General features: G+C 53.8%; 1 protein-coding gene across 5 annotated transcripts in view; it reads right to left on the bottom strand.

Annotated features, from left to right (window-relative positions):
* ARHGEF10 (Rho guanine nucleotide exchange factor 10) overlaps positions 1-18,963 on the bottom strand; it is an 89,132-nt gene that overhangs the window by 52,974 nt on the left and 17,195 nt on the right. For all 5 annotated transcript variants that reach the window (XM_077848514.1, XM_077848516.1, XM_077848517.1 and 2 more), the window contains exons 3-7: positions 11,403-11,555; positions 10,632-10,913; positions 8,254-8,317; positions 4,943-5,019; positions 2,541-2,597 (exon numbers count right to left, since the gene is read on the bottom strand). In XM_077848514.1, the coding sequence (XP_077704640.1) occupies positions 2,541-2,597; positions 4,943-5,019; positions 8,254-8,317; positions 10,632-10,913; positions 11,403-11,555 (633 nt within the window). The remainder of the gene's footprint in view (positions 1-2,540; positions 2,598-4,942; positions 5,020-8,253; positions 8,318-10,631; positions 10,914-11,402; positions 11,556-18,963) is intronic.

Genomic DNA, 18,963 nt, shown 5'->3' with positions numbered 1-18,963 from the left:
GACTGAGGACGTTTCCTTCTATTATAAGTTTTCAACACTGAATGGCCGTTGAATCTTATCAAGTGCATTTTAGGCATATATTGAGATGAGCCTAAGGCTTACGTCCATTAGTCTGTTCCTGTGGAAAAGATGGTAAAGAACCCGCTAATGTTAAGGGATCCATAAGCCCCTGAGACAAATCTAAAGGGTTAAGGGTGGCTTTTGCTTGTTGGGATACTGCTGGATTTTATTTCTTTACATTTTCATTAGGATGTTCAGCATCACCCCTTTGGGTGAAGGGGGTTTATGCTTATACTAACACCCTAGAGTGAGTTACCTGCTCCTGTCTTCTACTGCCCACTGGAACTGTGTGTAGAGCAGAGGAACTGCCTGTCCCCTGATGGGTTAGCCACTCTGAGATGAGGACTCTGATCCTAGTGGGCCGTCTGGTAGATTATTAAGCAATTAATTCTATATCGTGAATCATCGTACATTAACGTTTTCTACTTCAAAAGCAGTCCGAGTGTTTCAACTGAATGCTATCAAGTTGTTTCTAGAATCCCTTTATGGTGTGAGTTTCTACTGTAGTTTGTTGCTCCTGATCCATCTTTCCTTCCTTCTCTCTCCTCCCAATCAGATCCTTTCTTCTCAACACTACCCAAGGCTCATCTATTTTTGCATTATTTTTAGAGAACTACTCCTTGGTTCTGTCGATACTTTCTATTATTTGTTTTCTGTTTATCACTTTCGCTGCCACCATTTTCATTTCCTTCTATTTTCTCTGTCCTCACCTTTGCTATTCTTTTAAATGACTGAGATGGATGCTGAGCTCATTATTTTTCTATCTTCTTTTATTAACAGATGCCATTGTGACTATAATTCATTATTTTAAATCCATCCCATAAGAACTTATGTAATGTTTTCACTATTATATAAGTCAAAATGTTTCTAATTTTCTTTGTTTTCAGCCTTTTCTGTGAGCTAAGAACTAGTCTTATTCTTAATATTCAAATGTTTCTTTTCATTGATTTTTTAAAATCAGGGAATGAGGCCTGAGTAACAATTCCTTGGCATTTATTAAGATTTGCTTTGATAAATGCTATATAATTTTTATAATTATTCCATGTGTCTGGCGAAAAAATGTGTATTCTGAAACTATTAGCTTCTTCAGGTTGATTGTATGCTGCGTTCTTCTGCAATCTACTAATCTTACATCCAATATCCATGACAGTGGAAGGAGCTTTGTAAATATCTCCCACTCCAATTATGTACTTATCTCAGTCATATTTTGCTTTATATAAATTTGGAGAGGTCTTGTTAGGTGCACATAAGTTCAGAACTGTTATAGTTCTCTCCTGTGAAGGACTCTATAGCCTAACATTCAATATATTAGAGTAATACTAGCTATATTTTGGTTGGAATTGGACTTATATTTCTTTTTCCATCCCCTTACTTACAAATGTTTTGTATCCTTATATAGCTCTCCTAAGAATTCATAACTAGCTCTGTTATTTTATCCAACCTGAGAATTTCTTTTATGGGCAACTGGACTCCATTTATATTTACTATAAATAGCAATATATTTGGGCTAATTTTGCCATCTTTTTTCATATTATTTGTCATTCTTCCTTATTTTACATTTTCTTGCTTTCTACTAGATTGGGTTTTTCTCTACTGGTTTGGAAGTTAAATAATCTATTTCTGTTCTTTTAGTGGTTGCCCCTAAATGCAGACCCAATCTATCACAGCAAAACCCACAAGCATTATCTATACCCTCTTTGTGAAAAATGCAGATATTAGATGCTGAGGATCTGCCACCATCAGGTGACAGGTACCACTGCTAGGGGCTTGTACCCCACCCTGCAGCTACACTCGTGAAATAAAACAATACTATTAGTACTGTCTTAGTCGATACTTGTTTCGATTCATTCACAAAGTCATTATTTGCATGCTATTCTTTTTTCATTGGGTTCAGTACACCTTTCCTTGAAATGCAAGGTGAAATAGATTTTAGAGCCTGAGTGGTAAATCTCCCCAATCTTTACCTGATACTGCCTTTGTTTCCTTCTTTTTAAACCCTCGTGCTTTGGTATTAGAGCATCGACTTGTGCTCAGCAGTTTTAAGTGCATGTGCCTAGGTATGGATTCGTGCTTGACTCTGATTTTGTATTTCTACAATCTGAGAACTTATATCAGTCTTTAATTGTACAAAAGTATTAGTACTTCCTTCTTCAATTTTCTCACTTAAATAACTTACTAAGTATATGCTGGCACAGCTTTCATGTTTCTTACCTTCCCATTCCTATTTTTCACATCTTTAACTCTTTCTGCTTCTCTACATTAACCAATCACTCTATGTAACGTGCTATAACCGCACACACCTATGTGCACGGACCCATATTCTAACCCATAATATCATTGATATTATAAACATACAAAACATAAAACACATATTAAGCTGTGTATCTAGGGACTGTGTACAAACCAGCTATTTTTTTTACACACAAATGGAGACACTGAAAAACTGAATCCTCTAAAACTCAATTACAGGCAATTCAAACCTGGTTCAGAGTCTGAATTTTCTCTTGGCACATCATCATAAATGGCTTCTTCTGGATCTGGAATAAAAAGAGGGAAATGTTTAAAAACCGACCAAGACCAACCAAGTATAATTTACACTGTTTAGGGCCACAGTCTCCTATGATGCTAAAATTATTCTAAAAGTTAGTTTGTAAGGGCTAATTCATTACACCTTACTGAAGCATAAGCGTTACTTTTAGGACAGGATGTTTTCTTGGGATTGAAGGATGACACTCTACCTGAACCAGCTGTGAAATCTCTCCAACAGAGAGTTTTGTGGCTTCTAGGCCAACTTAGTCCATTATTTTGTGTTCATCCATACATCTCTATGTGGCTCTTTATAAATATTTTTAAGTCTATGAAGTTAACGTGTTCTGGTATGCAAAGAAACACAAAGGTGGAGTACAAAGTTTCAGAAGTAAAGAGACAGCTCAACTGGGGCTATATTAACAGGATGTTGCTAAAATAAACCCATCATTCTGTGATATTCTGAACCACTGGATAGGGGAGTAGGCATAGGCGAGGGTGAGAAGGTACACCTGTTAGGATAAAATCTCTCCAACTATATTCGTGTCCTCTGAAGCTGTAACAAGTTTTCCTAAGAAAAAGTGGGGATCTCCCACAGGCAAACTACTCAGTGCATCCTGTATGAGCGGGTGACGTACGAGAGCAGCAGTGAAACTAGAGACGCATTTAAATATTTGTAAGAGTTTGGGCCTTACGTGGAAATCAACCACACTACAAAGTCTTACATAATGAAAGCCATAGAGGTCACTGGTGACTAAGCAACAACAAGAAAATGAGGTAAATACTCTGAACTCCTCCTCTGATATCAAGTTACTGTTACGTGGGGGCGGGGGGGGGGGGGGGGAAGCAAATTCAGGAATGCTCCTCGTTCTCTTGCTGCTGTCAAGTCCCCATACGGGACACATTTGCTTCCTTGCAAGAAAATTAACTGCATTCACGATAAGCACTTCTACTCTTGTTAGATAACGTGAGGGACACTCATATGTGGACCTTTGAAAAACACAGCTGGGAGCTGCGTGAGTCCACTGACATGCAGATTTGTTTTTGATGTCTGCAGTACATACCACAACTGTGTTTTCATGGATTTATGATTTTTCTAATTACATTTTCTTCTCTTTAGATTACTTTATTACAGGGATGCAGTATATAACAGGTGCATAAAATAGGAGTTAGTTGACTGTATATGTCACCAGTAATGCTTCCAGTCAACAGGAGGCTATTAAGTAGTTACGTCTTGGGGGGAGTCAAAAGTTATACCCAAGGGAGGCTGGGTGGCCCCATCAGTGAAGCAGCTGCCTTTGGCTCAGGTCACGATCTCGGGTCCCAGGACTGAGCCCTGCATCAGGCTCCCTGCTCAGTGGGGAGTCTGCTTCTCCCTCTGCCCCTTCCCACTGCTTGTGCACTAATAAATAAATCTTAAAAAAAGTTACACCCAAATCTTTTATCGTGGTAGGGGTCATCACCCTTAACTTCTGTGTTACTCTAATTAACTGCCACTTGTGTAATAAAACAAGGAATAGGAGAAAGTCAGACAAATTTTACTTTGGAAAGGAATTTGCTAGAAAATAAGATAACGATTCCATCCTGTAATGATCTCGATTTAACAGCCCCCCTAGCAGAATCATCTATTTATGCTAAGTTCCTTGTTTGACAATGTCATAATTAAAATCAGAATGACACATTCCAGGAGGTAATTTAATAATTAGCTAACCATTAAGATGGTTTTTTCTTGGAAGTTAATCATATAACATAATTATTCAGAAATTAGCGAGCCAGTGTGGATAATAAAGGGATAATTAGAAAAGCCATCTTTACTTTTCTTTGAAAATTAAAAATCAAATCTGGTTAAAAATAGCTCAGCTTTCTAAGCCACACGTGGAACAGAAGATCTGGCGTGCCATCTGGATGGTGGGCTGGCTTAACCAGCCACCCACCCCCTTTTCAACATGGTAGCATGAAAAAGCATCTTAGTGAGAATCACGAGAAAAATAACCTGATTGAGGTCTCAGTGGGGATTTGCTGACCGTGGGCCCAGGTCAAAGCACCAGTTCCCTAAGTATATGACTGTCATGACAAAACCCAAAAACCGTCCCAGGAAGAAACTGTCAGGAGGAAATATGTGCTGGGATGGGGTAAGCAGAGATGTTCTGATAGGGTTTAAAGGAAGGGCTTCAGAGAGGGCCAGGGACAGTGGCCACAGCCCCGGTTAGTACGTTAGGCAAGTGAATACGTTTCTGAAGTTTTGGGTCTGACCAGGACATGAGAATGATCAGCAGAACGTGATGAAAACCCATCATCCCCCTGGGAGGCGTCCTCCGTGAGCCCGGCGAGGACCCCGGTGGCCAGTGGTACTTACTCTCCATCCACGCGGTGTTGGCCGGGTCTGCGACCCACCGGGCGAGCGCGCTGTCCTCCTTGTGCACGCGGTCCTCACTAAGAGGGAAGGAGCCACAAGACCACAACAGTGAGTCCTTCAAGAGACGGCCGGATGTCCGCAGAGGGTACATGTGTGTAAGTTCTGTTTCCCCAGATATTATTACAGCTGTTCTGTGCTGAGAATAATGTGCTCTGAGCTTTTACATTTTACAGTATGAATTGTACAGTATCTGCGCATTTTATTTACACTATGACAACCCTGCTCACACCCACAGTCTGTACGTACATATGAGGACTCAAGCTTAGGACTTCCCTCCCCCGCCCCATACCTTCCCACTTTGCTCTTTTTACTTATAAAAGAAACGTTTCGAGTGAAGCCCTCACAAAGTCAGTGACCTCTGTTCCCATCATCAAGTAAGTCATGGGTGCTGGTGACCTTGCTGTGTATCTACTGGTGCGGGGACGCCCTTCCCCTTCTCTCTACACACACACCCTGGGCCTGGGATGCAGAAGGAATAAGCCGGTGACCATGCTTCCTTCGTGTGGGTATACTCAGGCTGTGCCTTCCATCAAAACGACCCTGGGGTTTTCACTTCCCTGGACCCATCGCTGGGATGCGGAGGGAGCCCCGTACTCAGCAGGTCAGAGTCTGCCCGTTCACAATCCAATACACCAGCTGCAGCTTCTCAACATAGAGCCCAAGTTCAAACTTTCATTCCTAGCTATTTAGAAGTGCTCTTGAACGCCCACCACATGCACAGGATCTGGCACCACAGAAATAAGAGGAAGTAAAGTGTCTGCTCCAGAAGACCTGAATCATCCTCTGGTTTTTCACCAGAACTTCTTGAGAGTCTGTTACTGTGTCTCACATCACCGGAGTGACAAACAGGCCTTCATGGCCTCTAGGAACAGGTTAATGGAAGAAAGGGACATTGCACCACCAGAAATTTTTTAAAAAATGCTCATGACACAACTGCTGGTACGCTCACAGTGCGATGGTCCCGGGGGCCAAGCCACGGGGTCTCACACAGAGGGACGGGGATGTTATTTTGCAGGCAATGGCAAGCCACTGGAATGCTTCATCTGGAAGAACAAGATCAGATTCCTTCAACACCTGGAGTGCCTCCTCAGGGAGAAGGACAGCCCTGATTAGGATCTCAGGGGCATGCAGTCTACGGGAGCGCTCTGCAAGGAAGTGAGCGCGGTGCCAAGCACCTCGCTGGAAGGGAGAGAGACCGGGAGGACGTGAGCACCCAGAGACCAACATGGGAAGCTCTGGAAACCATATGCATGGAAAAAAGAATCATTAGTACAGAGTTAATGCCACACTTCACAGTAAGTGACAGATTGACAGATGGCACGGGTCGCTGCAAGATGGTCTCTTTTATTAACATTTTTGTTTGTTTGCCATAAGCTGTAATGCACAGTTAAATATTTGCAAGATTTAGAGGCCAGGGCAGGTGGTCAAGGTCTTGAAAGCACCCAGATCACAGACACATCAGCTCCCTGAGGACATACAACGTGCCGTGTCGTGGATGAACGTGAGGAAATAAGCAGAATCAGTCCTGCACTTAGTTCAAGGACCTCTCACATTAAAAAATATTCTTACACTTAAGTCTAAAATTACATCACAAAAAAGTTAAGCAAAAAAGAGAAAATCTGAAGCAAGTATAGATGATATTTTAACTATTCCTGAGTGTTTCCATATGTTTAAACAAGGCCACACTTTGGGAAACGGTCTCAGGCTACCTCTCATGTCATTTCACATTCTTTTTGTTCTAAGAAATCATCCTTTCAGCAGATGAATTTCCCATCGTGAAGTGTAGGTTACCAGCGATAATGCACTACCCACCATCTTCCACTCTACGCGGATCGTGATTGCAATGAAGGGTCTTAGGTGAATCTACCTGGCAACGTATGTAACGAAAACCAGGTAGAAAGGCCTCACGAGCGTGTACCTTTCTCCAGAGATCCCAGGCATTCCGGGAGGAGCGTACTTTTGTACTTTCAGAGGACCGACCACTGCCCGAAAGGAAAAGTCAAGTGAGTGCGAGCACAAGGACTCCGACGCTCGTTCACGGGTGCTCACGGCAGCACTATTCACAACAGGCCAGAGGTAGGAAACCACCCAAGCGTCCATCAAGAGGTCAACAGGTAAACAAAATGTGCTGCGTGCTCACAAAGGAATATTGTTCAGGCTCGGAAAGGAAGGCAGCCCCGATACATCGTACAACACACAGGAATCTCGCAAACATGACGCAAAGTGAACTACCGTGATTCCGACTGTATGAGTTACCTAGAGTAGGCAAGGCCGTAGACACGGAACGCAGGACAGAGGTTCTCGAGGGCTGGGGTAGGGAAAGATAGATTACATGGAACGGGGAGGGTTTCTGTCTGAGATGATGAAAAATTCTGAAAGGAGATGGCAGTGATGGTTGCACAACACAGTAAATGCACGAGATGCCACTACATCTTACACTTAAAGTGGTTAAAATGGCAGCATTTATGTTGTATAGATTCTAACACAATTTTTAAATGGATGGTGCATGTGCCGAAACCCGCAGGACAGTACGCTCTAAACAGGCAAGGTATGTGCATGATGCATCAGCACGACTGCCTGGTAACAAAACACAGGCACACCCAGCGTGCTCCCCGCACACTGCCATCCTGAGCCTTGGAAAAACCTGGTCTTTAGAGAATTCTTAGACCAGCAGCAGAAGGGGACACAGGAAGTAACAGCGAGGGCACAAAGCGCTCAGTTTTAAAGCAGGTGTGCCCACACAGCTCTGGAAGAATGAAAGAGGGAGTTTATAAAATGAGACATTTGCGCAGGGTTCTGAGGTGGAAGGAGTTTGCCCGGGGGATGGAATTCCCTGGGCTCTCAAACAGACGACACAGCATTTTTGAAGGCAAGTGGCACGAAAGAAAGAGCTCCAGTCAGCTCAGTTTGGAGGATTCTGGAGGAAAGGTGGGTGGAACACAATGAAAAGTTTGCCTGGACCCCAACAGGTTTCTGAGATCCTGTATGAGGCTGGAGCACAGGGAGCCTCATCTACACAGAAACGGAGAAGGGCCGCGTGCTCCTGGTCTACCTGCCGTCTGTCCGCAGAGCAAGAACACCTTGCGGCCTCCCTGTGTTCTGCAGAACCCCCGTCAGGAGCCCTGGGTGAGAGCGCAGAGGGCCCGAGCACCGGGGGCCGCCAGGGCAGCACCTCGGATCACTGCACTGCACTCCACTTCTCAGGAGACGGTCCTGAACTCAGAGCACGTGTGCAAGATTAATAAAGATACCTGTTGGCTGGATCCTCAGAACTTAAAGAATTAAACTGGCTGTCTTGTGCTACTTCCTGTGTTTCTGTGAGGAAAGAAAAAAATTCACAGTTTTAGGCTTAGTAGAAAACGTTTAGGAGATGCATTTTTAGCTTTAAGATGATTTCAGTTTTTTAATGATAAGCTTATCTTAACATAAACATCGGTAAACTGATAGTGTCTTCGAGTTTTAAATAAAATGTTTTTGACATGGGATTACAGTAAAAGGCAATATCCAAAGGTCCTCTGAAATAGCCAGAATTAAAATGGTAGCCAAAGAAATCAAGCTAGAGTAGCAAACCTGTTTTCTCTCATTTCTCAAGTTTGTCATGGGAATTTACAATTGTGATTTATTTGAAAATGTGTCTTAACAGCAGCCTCCAAAGACTCTCAAAGGAGAAAGAGTCACGTTCATGGTATTTGACGAGACTTTCATTTGCTCATGCACGTGTGCACACAAACACGCTCACACATATGCACACACGCATGCACACCCTCACACACAGAGTCCGTCGCACATGTCCCAGCTGACTGCTATTCCACCTCTGGGGTTTGCTTTACCAAGAGGGTGTTGAGCTCAGGACAAAAGGCCACGTGCTCAACCAAGGACCGGCTGGTAACTGCTACGCTGGCAAACTGTCCACAAAACCCTTCCAGAAGGAACGGACTGTGTGCTACACAACCAGCCTGACACGCTCACGCTGCTCAACAGTTGGTCCAGCTCAGCCGCGCCCAATGTCGTACCCTCAAACACGGCCCCGACCCCGCTAAACACCAACCACAGCCCCACGCAGTGGAGGGCACTCGTCAGCCGGGGACCAGAGCCGCAGTCGCTCACCGTGTGCTCAAGGCCACTGAACCGCAGGCCTTCCAGACTGCTCCTCCCGCCACACCACACGGCCCCAAAGGGCGACCCACACGACCTCTTACAAGGCAAAGCCATTCAGCAAAGTCAGTGAACAAAGACGCTGACTGACGGCAAACACGCTTCACACCGTGATGAGCCCCCTGCGTCTGCGTCAAGGGCAGCACGTCCCGTCCCTGAACGCACGCCTCACAGGCCCGGTCTCCACCGCCCACCCGAAACGACTTCTTTCTCTCCCCATTTCAAGGAAAGAGGTGCCCCCGTGAGACCTTTGCTAAGGAGAGGTCAGGGGATGATGAGCATCTTCTCGTCTCTTACTGTTCTGGAAAGATCTGGAAGCTTGAGCCAGAAACAGAGCACCAGGAGCTTCTGGCCCGTGGAGGAGCACGAATGAACAGAAGGGGAACCTCAGAACTGGCTTTGGGCGGTGGGAGGGCGCGTGGGTCCCGGCTGTCCCTATTTCTGAGAGTCGTGTTCCAGGCGGGGCGGCCTCTGAGCCGGGAGCCCGTGCTGGGCCCGCACCCTGACCGTGGGCCCCGCAGACCAGGAGGCCACCCCGCGACCCCGGGAGAACCAGACTCTGCAAACGGTTAAGCAGCCGGCACTCCCTGCGGGTCCAGGCCCCGGGCCCGGCCTCACACCAAAATCCAGGCTTTCCTCGTGACCCCAGGAAACAGGGAGGTGCACCTGTTTGCCTTTAAACACTCAAGAGACAAACATCCACACGCGTTCCCAGATTTGGGGACTTACGTTTATCATAGTGTTTTATTAATGGCTCTAGGGTGACAAAAATCAGCCAATGGTGTGCAAGTATGCTACAGAACCTAAAAGTAAATGTTCAATTATTAAAGATCACCAAATTATCTGAAAATAAGCAAATTAATATAAGAATGTGTTCCTGAATCTTTTAACTGTATAATCTACTCCCTTATTTTTAGATAATTCTTACTCTTTAGGCGACACACTATGAACTGCATTGTTGATTGTGGTGAATTTCCAAGATTATTGCCAATTCCAAGAAAACAAATGGGGAAACCCCAACCCTGAAAACCGGATATGGTTTCCAAACATAAATTCAAGATTTTCTTTAAAGGTTTTTTTCCTCACTTGTTAACTGGGAAGGAAATAACTTGTTTACTGAAATCTCCTCTAAATCACAAATCTGCATCTGAAAGAGCATCGTCCTCAGGGGCCTCCGTCCCTCAGAACCTCTGCGCCTGGGGCCGGGAGGCAGACCCCGGCGTGTCCTGGGTCCAGAACGCGACTTCCGGGGGAGAACTCAGCTGGACAGCCTTTACGGGGCCCACCCCGAAGAGAGCACTGCTCTCGGGGCCCCCGGCTGCTGGTCTGCAGTGGTGGGCGCAGGTGCCCGCGGGCCTCGGCCAGGGACGGTGACCGGGCGCCCGCGTCGCTGTCCTCTGGCCCTGACAGCAGCAAGGACCACAGAGCTGCTGGCCCTTACCACCCGGGGGTGCACAGCAGGGAGGACCCCTACCTTCCTCGTCCAGGGACGGGGCGCGGATGACCACGGGGTTGCTGTAGGCCGGCAGGAGCAGCGGCAGGTTGCAGGGCACGGCGTAGCCGCAGGGCACAGGCACCGAGTACCCGCTGGGCACGGGCGGGCTCGCGCTCTCGGCCTCGGCCTCGGCGTCTGCGGGCGGGGGCTGCTCCTCCTGGAAGGGCGTGATGTCGATGACCGAGTAGGGGTTGACTCTGGGGGGCGGTGGCGTGGGTTCCAGCAGGGCGTCCGGGGCTGTCCCCATCCCGACGTCACCCCCTAGAGGCAAACACGCAGGGCATGGGTGGGGAACCCACGGACCTGCCCCCCTCCAGCTGCAGGCAAGAGGGAACCGGGTGCCCCCAGGGCCCGCGCGACGCCGGGCACCCGAGACACGCGCAGCTCCCGGGCCGCCTCCCCCCGAGGCGAGCAACAGAAGCTGCCAGAAGCGGGGGGTCGGCAGCTACGGGGAGGGGTGGTCGTTGGGGATGAAGAAACGGAGGGTTGGTCCCGACCGGTCCTCAGGGTCGGGGAAGCAGACGACCCCCTCCAAGGTCCAACCCGGATTTAAGTCACCCACGCCACCAGGCGCCGATGGCCACTCCCTCCAGGATACGGAGGGAAGGTCAAGTCAAGGAAACTCCGCCAAACTCCAAGTCGCCACCTGGGTTCCCGGCACGGAGGTTGCCAGCGTCCTGCTCGTGGACGCCGACTCCTCCCACCCAGCAGAGCAAGGTGGCTGCGGCTGTCGGGCGCCTGGGGACCCACCTGCGCCAGGGGCGGCGTCTGTGCCCGGCCGGCTGTCCCCGGGGGCGTCCGTGGCAGCTCGATCCGCTTCCGGGATCTCATCTCCGCTGTCAAAGTCGAACTGTTCGCCCTCGTCGTCCTCGTTGTTGTTGGGGTCGCATTTCACCTCCGCGTCTAGAGGTTAAGAAAACGTAAGTTACGCCACGGGACCAACACCCAGAGGCGCTCACGGTCAGGGCCTCGGACGTCCGGGTGGCCAGAGTCACAGGGCGGAGAGGAGAGGAAAGATCTGGAAACCAGAGAAGTTCAACCTCAGCACGAATGGATGTGGCTCAAGCCCCATGGGTCCCCAGTCACCACTGGGCTCTGCCCACGCCGTCACCTGCAGGGACATCACCACCAGGGTACAGGACCTCGCGGCCCCTGCGCACACCTGGCCCACCCTCCAGGCCCGCCCCGCCACATGTCGCTGGGCGAGGATGTGTGGCGGGGCGGGGCAGAGGGGGCCTGGACTCACGGATACCCCCGGGGAGGCCCTGGGGTGACACCTGCAGGGCCGTCTGGGACTTGTCCACAGGGACGAGGCCTGACGCCACATGCTGGGGGGCAGAGAACAGATGCCATCGGTCATCCCGTGACAGGTCACAGCACCCAGGTCACAAGGCCCAGGCTACAGAGTGGAGCAGGGGACAGGGTAGGACGTGCAGCGACAGCCCAGAGGGAGGAGCCTCCTCTGCTCACTGCTCCCAACACTGGGGCTCAAGTCAGGACATGGAACTCTCCCCACGTTTGTCCAGTGGCACCAGGTCAGCCGGTGTCCAGGGCTCAGAAAAATGACAAAAACCCAGCCACCTTCCAGGGAGCAGCTCTGGTCGGCGAACGGAATGTGCCCCACACTCCAGGGGACCCTCCGTCAGGACACAGGGGCCCCAGGCCCCAGGGTGGTTCACTATGAAAAAATGAGCAGTGAGGAAGGGAGAACATGATCTCCTGAGAGGCATGAACGGAAGGTTCCCACGAGCCAAAATCACTCACTTTGCAAGCAAACAGCGTGCCCCCTCCCCGGAGGGCAGCTCTTCCCGGGCTCGGGGCATCAGCTCTGGGGAGGCCTGGCACTGCCGTCTAGGGAGGCCGGGGAGGGATGTGCTGACACAGGCTATGTAGCCCCGGGCTGTCTCCCTTCCCGGGGCCCCACCCGATGCACCCACCAAGCGAGAGGCCCGCCCTGGGGTGACGGAGCCAGCAGGGACCCCGCCCTCCCCACCCACTCTGCTGAGGCTGTGGAGGCTGGCGTCCAGGTATGTTCCTGGGATGGCCCGCAGTTACCCCTGGGTGGGGGTGGGCGTGAGGGGAGGCCAGGCGGGCAACTCTGCCCCTCCAGCCCTGCTCAGAGCCCTCCACGCCTCTCAATCCAGGGTCAAGGGTTAGGTCAGCAACAGCCAAGGAGCACAAACCAGCTTCTGGGGCAGAGGGCAGCCGAAGGACGCGGGCACCTGGCAGCTCTTGAGCCGGGGTGGTGGCGGGCGGCTGGGGGGGGTGTCGGGACGGTCAGAGTTAGGGGTTTAGAGGTGGGGTCGCTTCTAGGGGGGGAAGTGGACAGACACGTGTCAGCCTGAGTTAGTCTGGAAACCATCTGTCCAGCTGGGGCCTCACTGTCCACACGAACCTCTGAAGGTCCAAAACACAAATGGGTTCCAAACACCAAGGTGTTTATTTTTTCCCTGATTCTTTGGAATTAGAATACGTAACGGGTCCTCCAAAGGAAGCACGTTCTTAGCGGTGATGAGTGACAGGTCAGGCTGGAGCCTCCTGCCGGGGCAGCCGGGACACCCCTGCCCCCGGCACACCCGTGTGCACGGCGCCCACGGGACCCCAGCAGCACTCTGGGCAGCTCTGCCCCAGTTCACGTCTGCTCACAGTAGGAGACTGCCAAATACCGAAACGGGATCAAGAAAAGGCTTCAGAAAGATCTATTTCTAAAACCATTAGTTCTGATAAGAGCGTGCACTGGGGACCTTCTGGAGGGTGAGCTGCCGATATTTATCAAGGCCTTATCATTTTGTAAGTCCTCGGTCTCAGAGTCTGTATTATAAATTATCTATCTTACAGAAATAATCTGAGATTAGAATAAATGTTTTAGAACATAGATTTTCCAAATTATAATAGTTTTATACAATGAGATACTAAAAAAAAAACCATTAAAATTATTTTGTTGAAGCTTATTCAATAATTTGGAAAGAGGTTCCTGACATAGTAATAGTGTTTTTAATTGGTCTTTTCACACTCATTAAATAAAAAACTAACACATACTGGCGAGGATGGGAGGGACTGGAACCCTGGCACGCTGCTGCTGGAACATCCCACGGAGCAGCCAGCGTGGAAGCTGTGGAGGCTCCCAGATGCCAGACAGCTCCCGGCCATCCAAGGCACTCCAGCAGACACCTGCACACCCGTGCACATGTGCAACCGTAGAAGTATGCAAGTGTACATATGAAACCCCACAAGTCTGCAACCGCACGTGTGCAACCCTACAAGTGTACAGCCGCACATGTGTGCAACCCTAAAAGCGTGCAAGTGGACATGTGTGAAGTCCCATTAGTGTGCAACTGCACATGTGCAACCCTACAAGCATGTGAGTGGACATGTGTGCAACCCTACAAGTGTGCAAGTGGACACGTGTGAAGTCCTACCAGTGTGCAACTGCACGTGTGCAACCCTACAAGCGTGTGAGTGGACATGTGTGCAACCCTACAAGCAGCATTATTCACAACACAGCCCACGAGTCCACGGAGAGACGACGGACACATCAGATGTGTTCTGTACAGACGACGGGACGTATCCAGTCTGGAAAAGGACAAACCCTGGCACCTGCTACGCCAGGCCCGACCCTGAGGACACTGCACCCGGTGCAACGAGCCAGGCACCAAGGGGCAGGCCCGGTGTGGCCCCATCACGTGGGGTGAGTGTTCAGGGAGGACGGAGCCTCACGGGGGGATATGGAAAGTTCTGGAGACGGGTGGTGTGGTGGGCGCACAGCAAGGTTGTGAACGAACGTCACGCTGCCGAACCGGACACTGAGAGACGGTCGGAGCGATAACGTCGCACAGAGACGGACGTGCCGCGTGGCACTCGGGGCTGCCCCGAGGGACGGCCCGTCCTCCGTCTGCAGACGCTCCTGTCGGCTTCACGGCCATTCTGCTGTAGGCACACATTTGTGGGGCGTACGACTCCCAAGGTTCGTGTTGGATAAAGACGCACATGCAACTCCCGTTTCCGGCAAGTGAGCAGAATTCACGGGACAAGCCCGTAGATACGGGCCGGGCTTGGGGCGCACGGAACCCCAGCCCCAGGCACCAGGCGGCCGCTCACCGCTGAGCGCCAGGAAACCGGTGGAGGCAGCAGCTTCCTCACGGGAGCCACGCGCTCACGTGGGCGAGGGCAGCAAGGTCTCCGGCAGGAAACCCAACCCGGGCACACGGTTGTCCAGATGCAACTGTCGCCGGCGCTTCAGGTTCCTGATGGCCCGAGTCGGACAACGGGAAACCCCCTCCAATGAGACACACGACGCAGAACGATGAGGGGAGGCTCCCGTCCGGACTCAGGCACAGAGGAGACCGCGCCGGCACGCGTCCCCTCGGCACGGCGGGCACCCGGGACCCCGGCCTCTCCCGGAGGTGACGCGTTATCGCTGCGGAATGCTGACATTAGGGAAGATGCCCCTGGAAGTGACGGCACAGACGCCGCTTTTAAAAAAGGCCTGATGACGCCCGGCCCCGCGGGACCCACGCACGGGGGCCCCACAGGAGGAGGTGCTCACGCTTCGGACCCCTGACCAACCCGCGCCGACAGGTACGTGCACTTTGTGGGCTTGCACGGACGTACGATGACACGTGTCCACCGTGACGGGGTCGCAGAGAAGCTTCACGGCCCTGGGGACCCTCTGAGCCCCGCCTGCTTGCGCCCCTCCCCCAGCACCCCAGGAGTGCAGGGGCCTCCCCACCTGCCGGCCAAATGGCTTCACGGGATGCTGGGTGACGTCCCCAAAGCCAATGCCCGGGGGTCACTGCCGGCTGTCCCCCAGTGACCGGGCTGTTGTCCACTGCCCCGTTTACCCCATTCAGCGCGACCTTCCTTGGCATCAACAACACTGCGCGATCCTGGCTTCCTCCTACCTCACTGGCTGGTGCTCCTAGTCCCTCTCGGGGACAGAACTGTGTGCCCCCCAAATCCTAGCTGAAGGCCGAAGCCCCAGAACCTCAGAATGCAGCCACGTTAGGCGGTCCCCAGGGCAGCTCCTAATGCAGCGTGACCGGTGTCCTTGTGAGGAGAGGATGTCAGGACACGCACGCAGAGGGGCGACCCCAGGAGGGCTTGTCTGTGCAGGGACAGCCGGCGTCTACACGGCAAGGAGGGAGGCCTTGAGGAGCTCACACTGCCCACACCCGGACCCCCGCTCCCTGCCCTCCAGCTGCGACACATGCAGGCCTGGCCCCGTCCCTGGCACTGGGCTGGCTGCCCGAGCCGACTCCTCTTCCCCTGCCGGATCCCCTGCCTCGGCCCCCACACGAGAGGCCTGCCCGGGGCCTGGGCCTTCATCGGCACAAAACCCACCATCTACACCAGACCCCCTGCCAGAGCTTTGGACTCGCATCCGAGGAGCCCTGCGTGGATTCCCACGAGGCCCCTCCGACTCGGCCCTGCCTCCATCCCTCCCCATCCCTGCACACTCGGTCTGCCCAGGTCCTCATGGCAGGAACCCAACGATCACCCGGGCCCCAACCTGCTGCAGAGCCACCAACCAACCCGCAGTGAAGTCCTTCTGCTTCAAGCACCCGGGACCTCCCCTCCCCGACTCCTGCAGCGTCCACGGACGGACACCACACCAGGTACCCCTGCTCTCAGTCTTTGCAGGTGCCTCCAGACCTCGGGCCGCACCTCCGACTCCCCTGGGGAGCCCCGAGCCTGCCCTGGGTGACCCTGGGACCCCGAGCGCCCTGCTCATGGTCTGTCTCCCACGAGGGAGGACACAACGTCCCTTGTGCATCGGCGCGTCCCCTGGCACCACACAGGCTCCCCCCGGCGCTCCAGGCAGAGGAGCCAGGCTGGCCCTGTGGTCTACACCCCCGACAACCCAGGGGTGCAGGCAGAGCTGCGGGCCACGTCTGCCACGGCTGCGTCACACCGTGTGGCCGACACGCTTCCAAGGAAAGAGAATCCACACCACGGATCTCGGGAAAAAGATCTGAGTTTCCCCTGAACTGCAACAAACCCTAGGTCAGTACAGGCTACGGGGTCCCGGCTGGGAAAGCAGAGGGAGGGAAGGAGGGAGGGAGACACCACAGACCCCCCCACCCCCCCTCCCCGCACACGTCGGTCTACACCACTGCCGCACGGCCTGGGCTCAGGCTGGGCCCCTCACACCTCAGGGGACGGGGGACGGGGCTCCGGAGCTCAGGAGCATGGTCGGGGGTGGGGGAGGCTGCTGAACACCCACCGCCGGGTTGGCAGACACCCCGCGGACAAACGAAGGCGTTGAGGAAAAGGAAATCAGGGAATACTCATTTTTAAGCTCAGAGACGGAGGCTGCAATTCCGTCCGTGGGGCGGTTACGACCACACGTGTCAGAGCACAAGAGTACCCCTGCTGTAATTTGTGCCATTATTAGAGAAGAACAAACGTGCTCTGCAAAGCAGCAGGCACCGAGGGGCCATCACGGCCACCGGCCTTCCCGGCCTGCTCCCGGCTCTGGACGTCGGGGTGGCGGCCGCGCAGACAGCGTGGGACTGGGGGCTCCGTGCTCCGCCCCCCGGGAGCGTCAGCCCCTCGCCGGGTCCACCGAGTGCCCGCGACGGCCACCACCTGCCGGGTCCAGGCTGCGCACGAACTGCTCCGAGGACGGGGGTGCGCACCTGCACAAGCCCTGCGGGTCAGCCCCTCGCCCCGCGGCACCGGCCTGCCTCTGCCCCGACAGGGAACGTCCATCTGGGGTCTGTGGTCCCGCAGACAAGACAAGCCAAGAGGAGAGACGGGATCCGCGTCCCCGTGGGGCCGGGAAGGTCGGACCTGGTCCTTCTTGCCGCCCCTGTGCCCCAGGGCATCTGGGAGCAGACGCTTCCGTCGCGGGGGTTAGAGGTGACCCACCACAGACTCATCCGAAAGCGCTGCCGCCGCTGTGCCCAACCCAACCCAAGAGCGCACTGCCTAGACCCGGTGCCCGTGTCAGCAAGAACCGCGCCGCTCTCCTCTCTACGCTGGCCTGAATCCACACCCGGTCACAGGCCACACCACACATCAGCCCACGGAAATGGGGACCCCCGTCCACACTGCAGGCACAGGCCGCACCCCCAGGGGAACCGGGAACCCACGGAGGGTCCGTCCAGCCCCTGCCCCCGAGCCAGCTCCCAGCTGCGAGGGCCCGGCCGTGGACGACGCCCCGGGGGGACAGCTGGGCCCCAACACTGCCAGGCCTGCTGGTCGGCCTGCTCACGGCTCTGAACGGGGCCGCGTGGGGCGCCAAGGGGGACAGGCGGGCGGAGGGGACGGCGTCGGCGTGCGGGGAAGGCGTGATGCTTGTGCCCGCGGCCCTGCCTGGGGCCTCTGTGCTCCGGGCCTGGTCCTGTGTCCCCTTGAGGACTGCACCGGGGGACCTGAGACGTGGCTGCCCCCGGTGGGCCAGCTGCCGAGCAGCCCGCACCGAAGCACCATCCCCCTCCCCTTCTACTGCTGTGCTGGGGCCACGTCCGGCCTCCCCTCGCAGCAGGCTCCACGGGGACAGCCACCCCCTTCCCGTCACATCCTGCTCACCACGTCTGGACAGCCTCCTGACTGGACGCTCGCTGGGCCGGCTGGCGGCCCCTGGTGCCCTGGGCTTCAGGCTGTGGCTCCCGGGCCCGAGGCCTTCCCCCAGGGTCACCAGCTCTCCTGCCCAACCCCCAGCCGCTTGCCCGGGCCCCTCCCCGTCCCCGACCAAGTGCAGAGGTGCATCCGGCGGGCGTGCAGATCCACAGGGTGTCACTGTCAAGGCCGGGTCATGCCCAGACAGGCCCCAGCCAGCTCTGGACACCCGCTGCCCACATGCCGGGACCCACGGAACAGGGGAAGAACAGGTTTGGGTTCCCTGGGCTGCAGAAAGCAGGTGTCGCCTGCAGGGTTTGAGTAGGTTGTGCGTCACCCTTGTTCCTACAAACAGAGGTGCAGAAAGGGCCCTGGGGCTGTGTGCTTCCGATTTTCTCTGACAGCTGCCAGGCGCCCACACCTGGAACACCGCTGGGCCCCGCCCCCCACAGAGGCCGTCGGCACGGCCGGACAGAGAGCAGGGGCCGGGGCAGGAGCCGGGCCATCACCACGGCGGCAGCCCCACACCCCACCGGCCTCCGCCCACGGGAAGGCCGCGGAGCCAGACCCGCCGGGCGCGCAGGCACAACAGGGACAGCAGTGCCTCCTCAATCAACACGATCAGAGTCAGGCCTGCCCTGGAAGAGCCCAAACGCCGGCTTACACGCGGACCAAGCCAGCGGCAAGGCGCCGCCGAGGCCCCCCGAGCAGCCCCCCGGCCGTGGCCATGGCCGAGCAGGGGAGCCAG

The sequence above is a fragment of the Canis aureus genome, chromosome 15 (genome assembly GCF_053574225.1).
Source record: "Canis aureus isolate CA01 chromosome 15, VMU_Caureus_v.1.0, whole genome shotgun sequence".
NCBI lineage: Eukaryota > Metazoa > Chordata > Mammalia > Carnivora > Canidae > Canis > Canis aureus.
The sequence above is the reverse complement of the archived record's forward strand: the minus strand, read 5'-3'. Positions and strand labels throughout refer to the sequence as shown.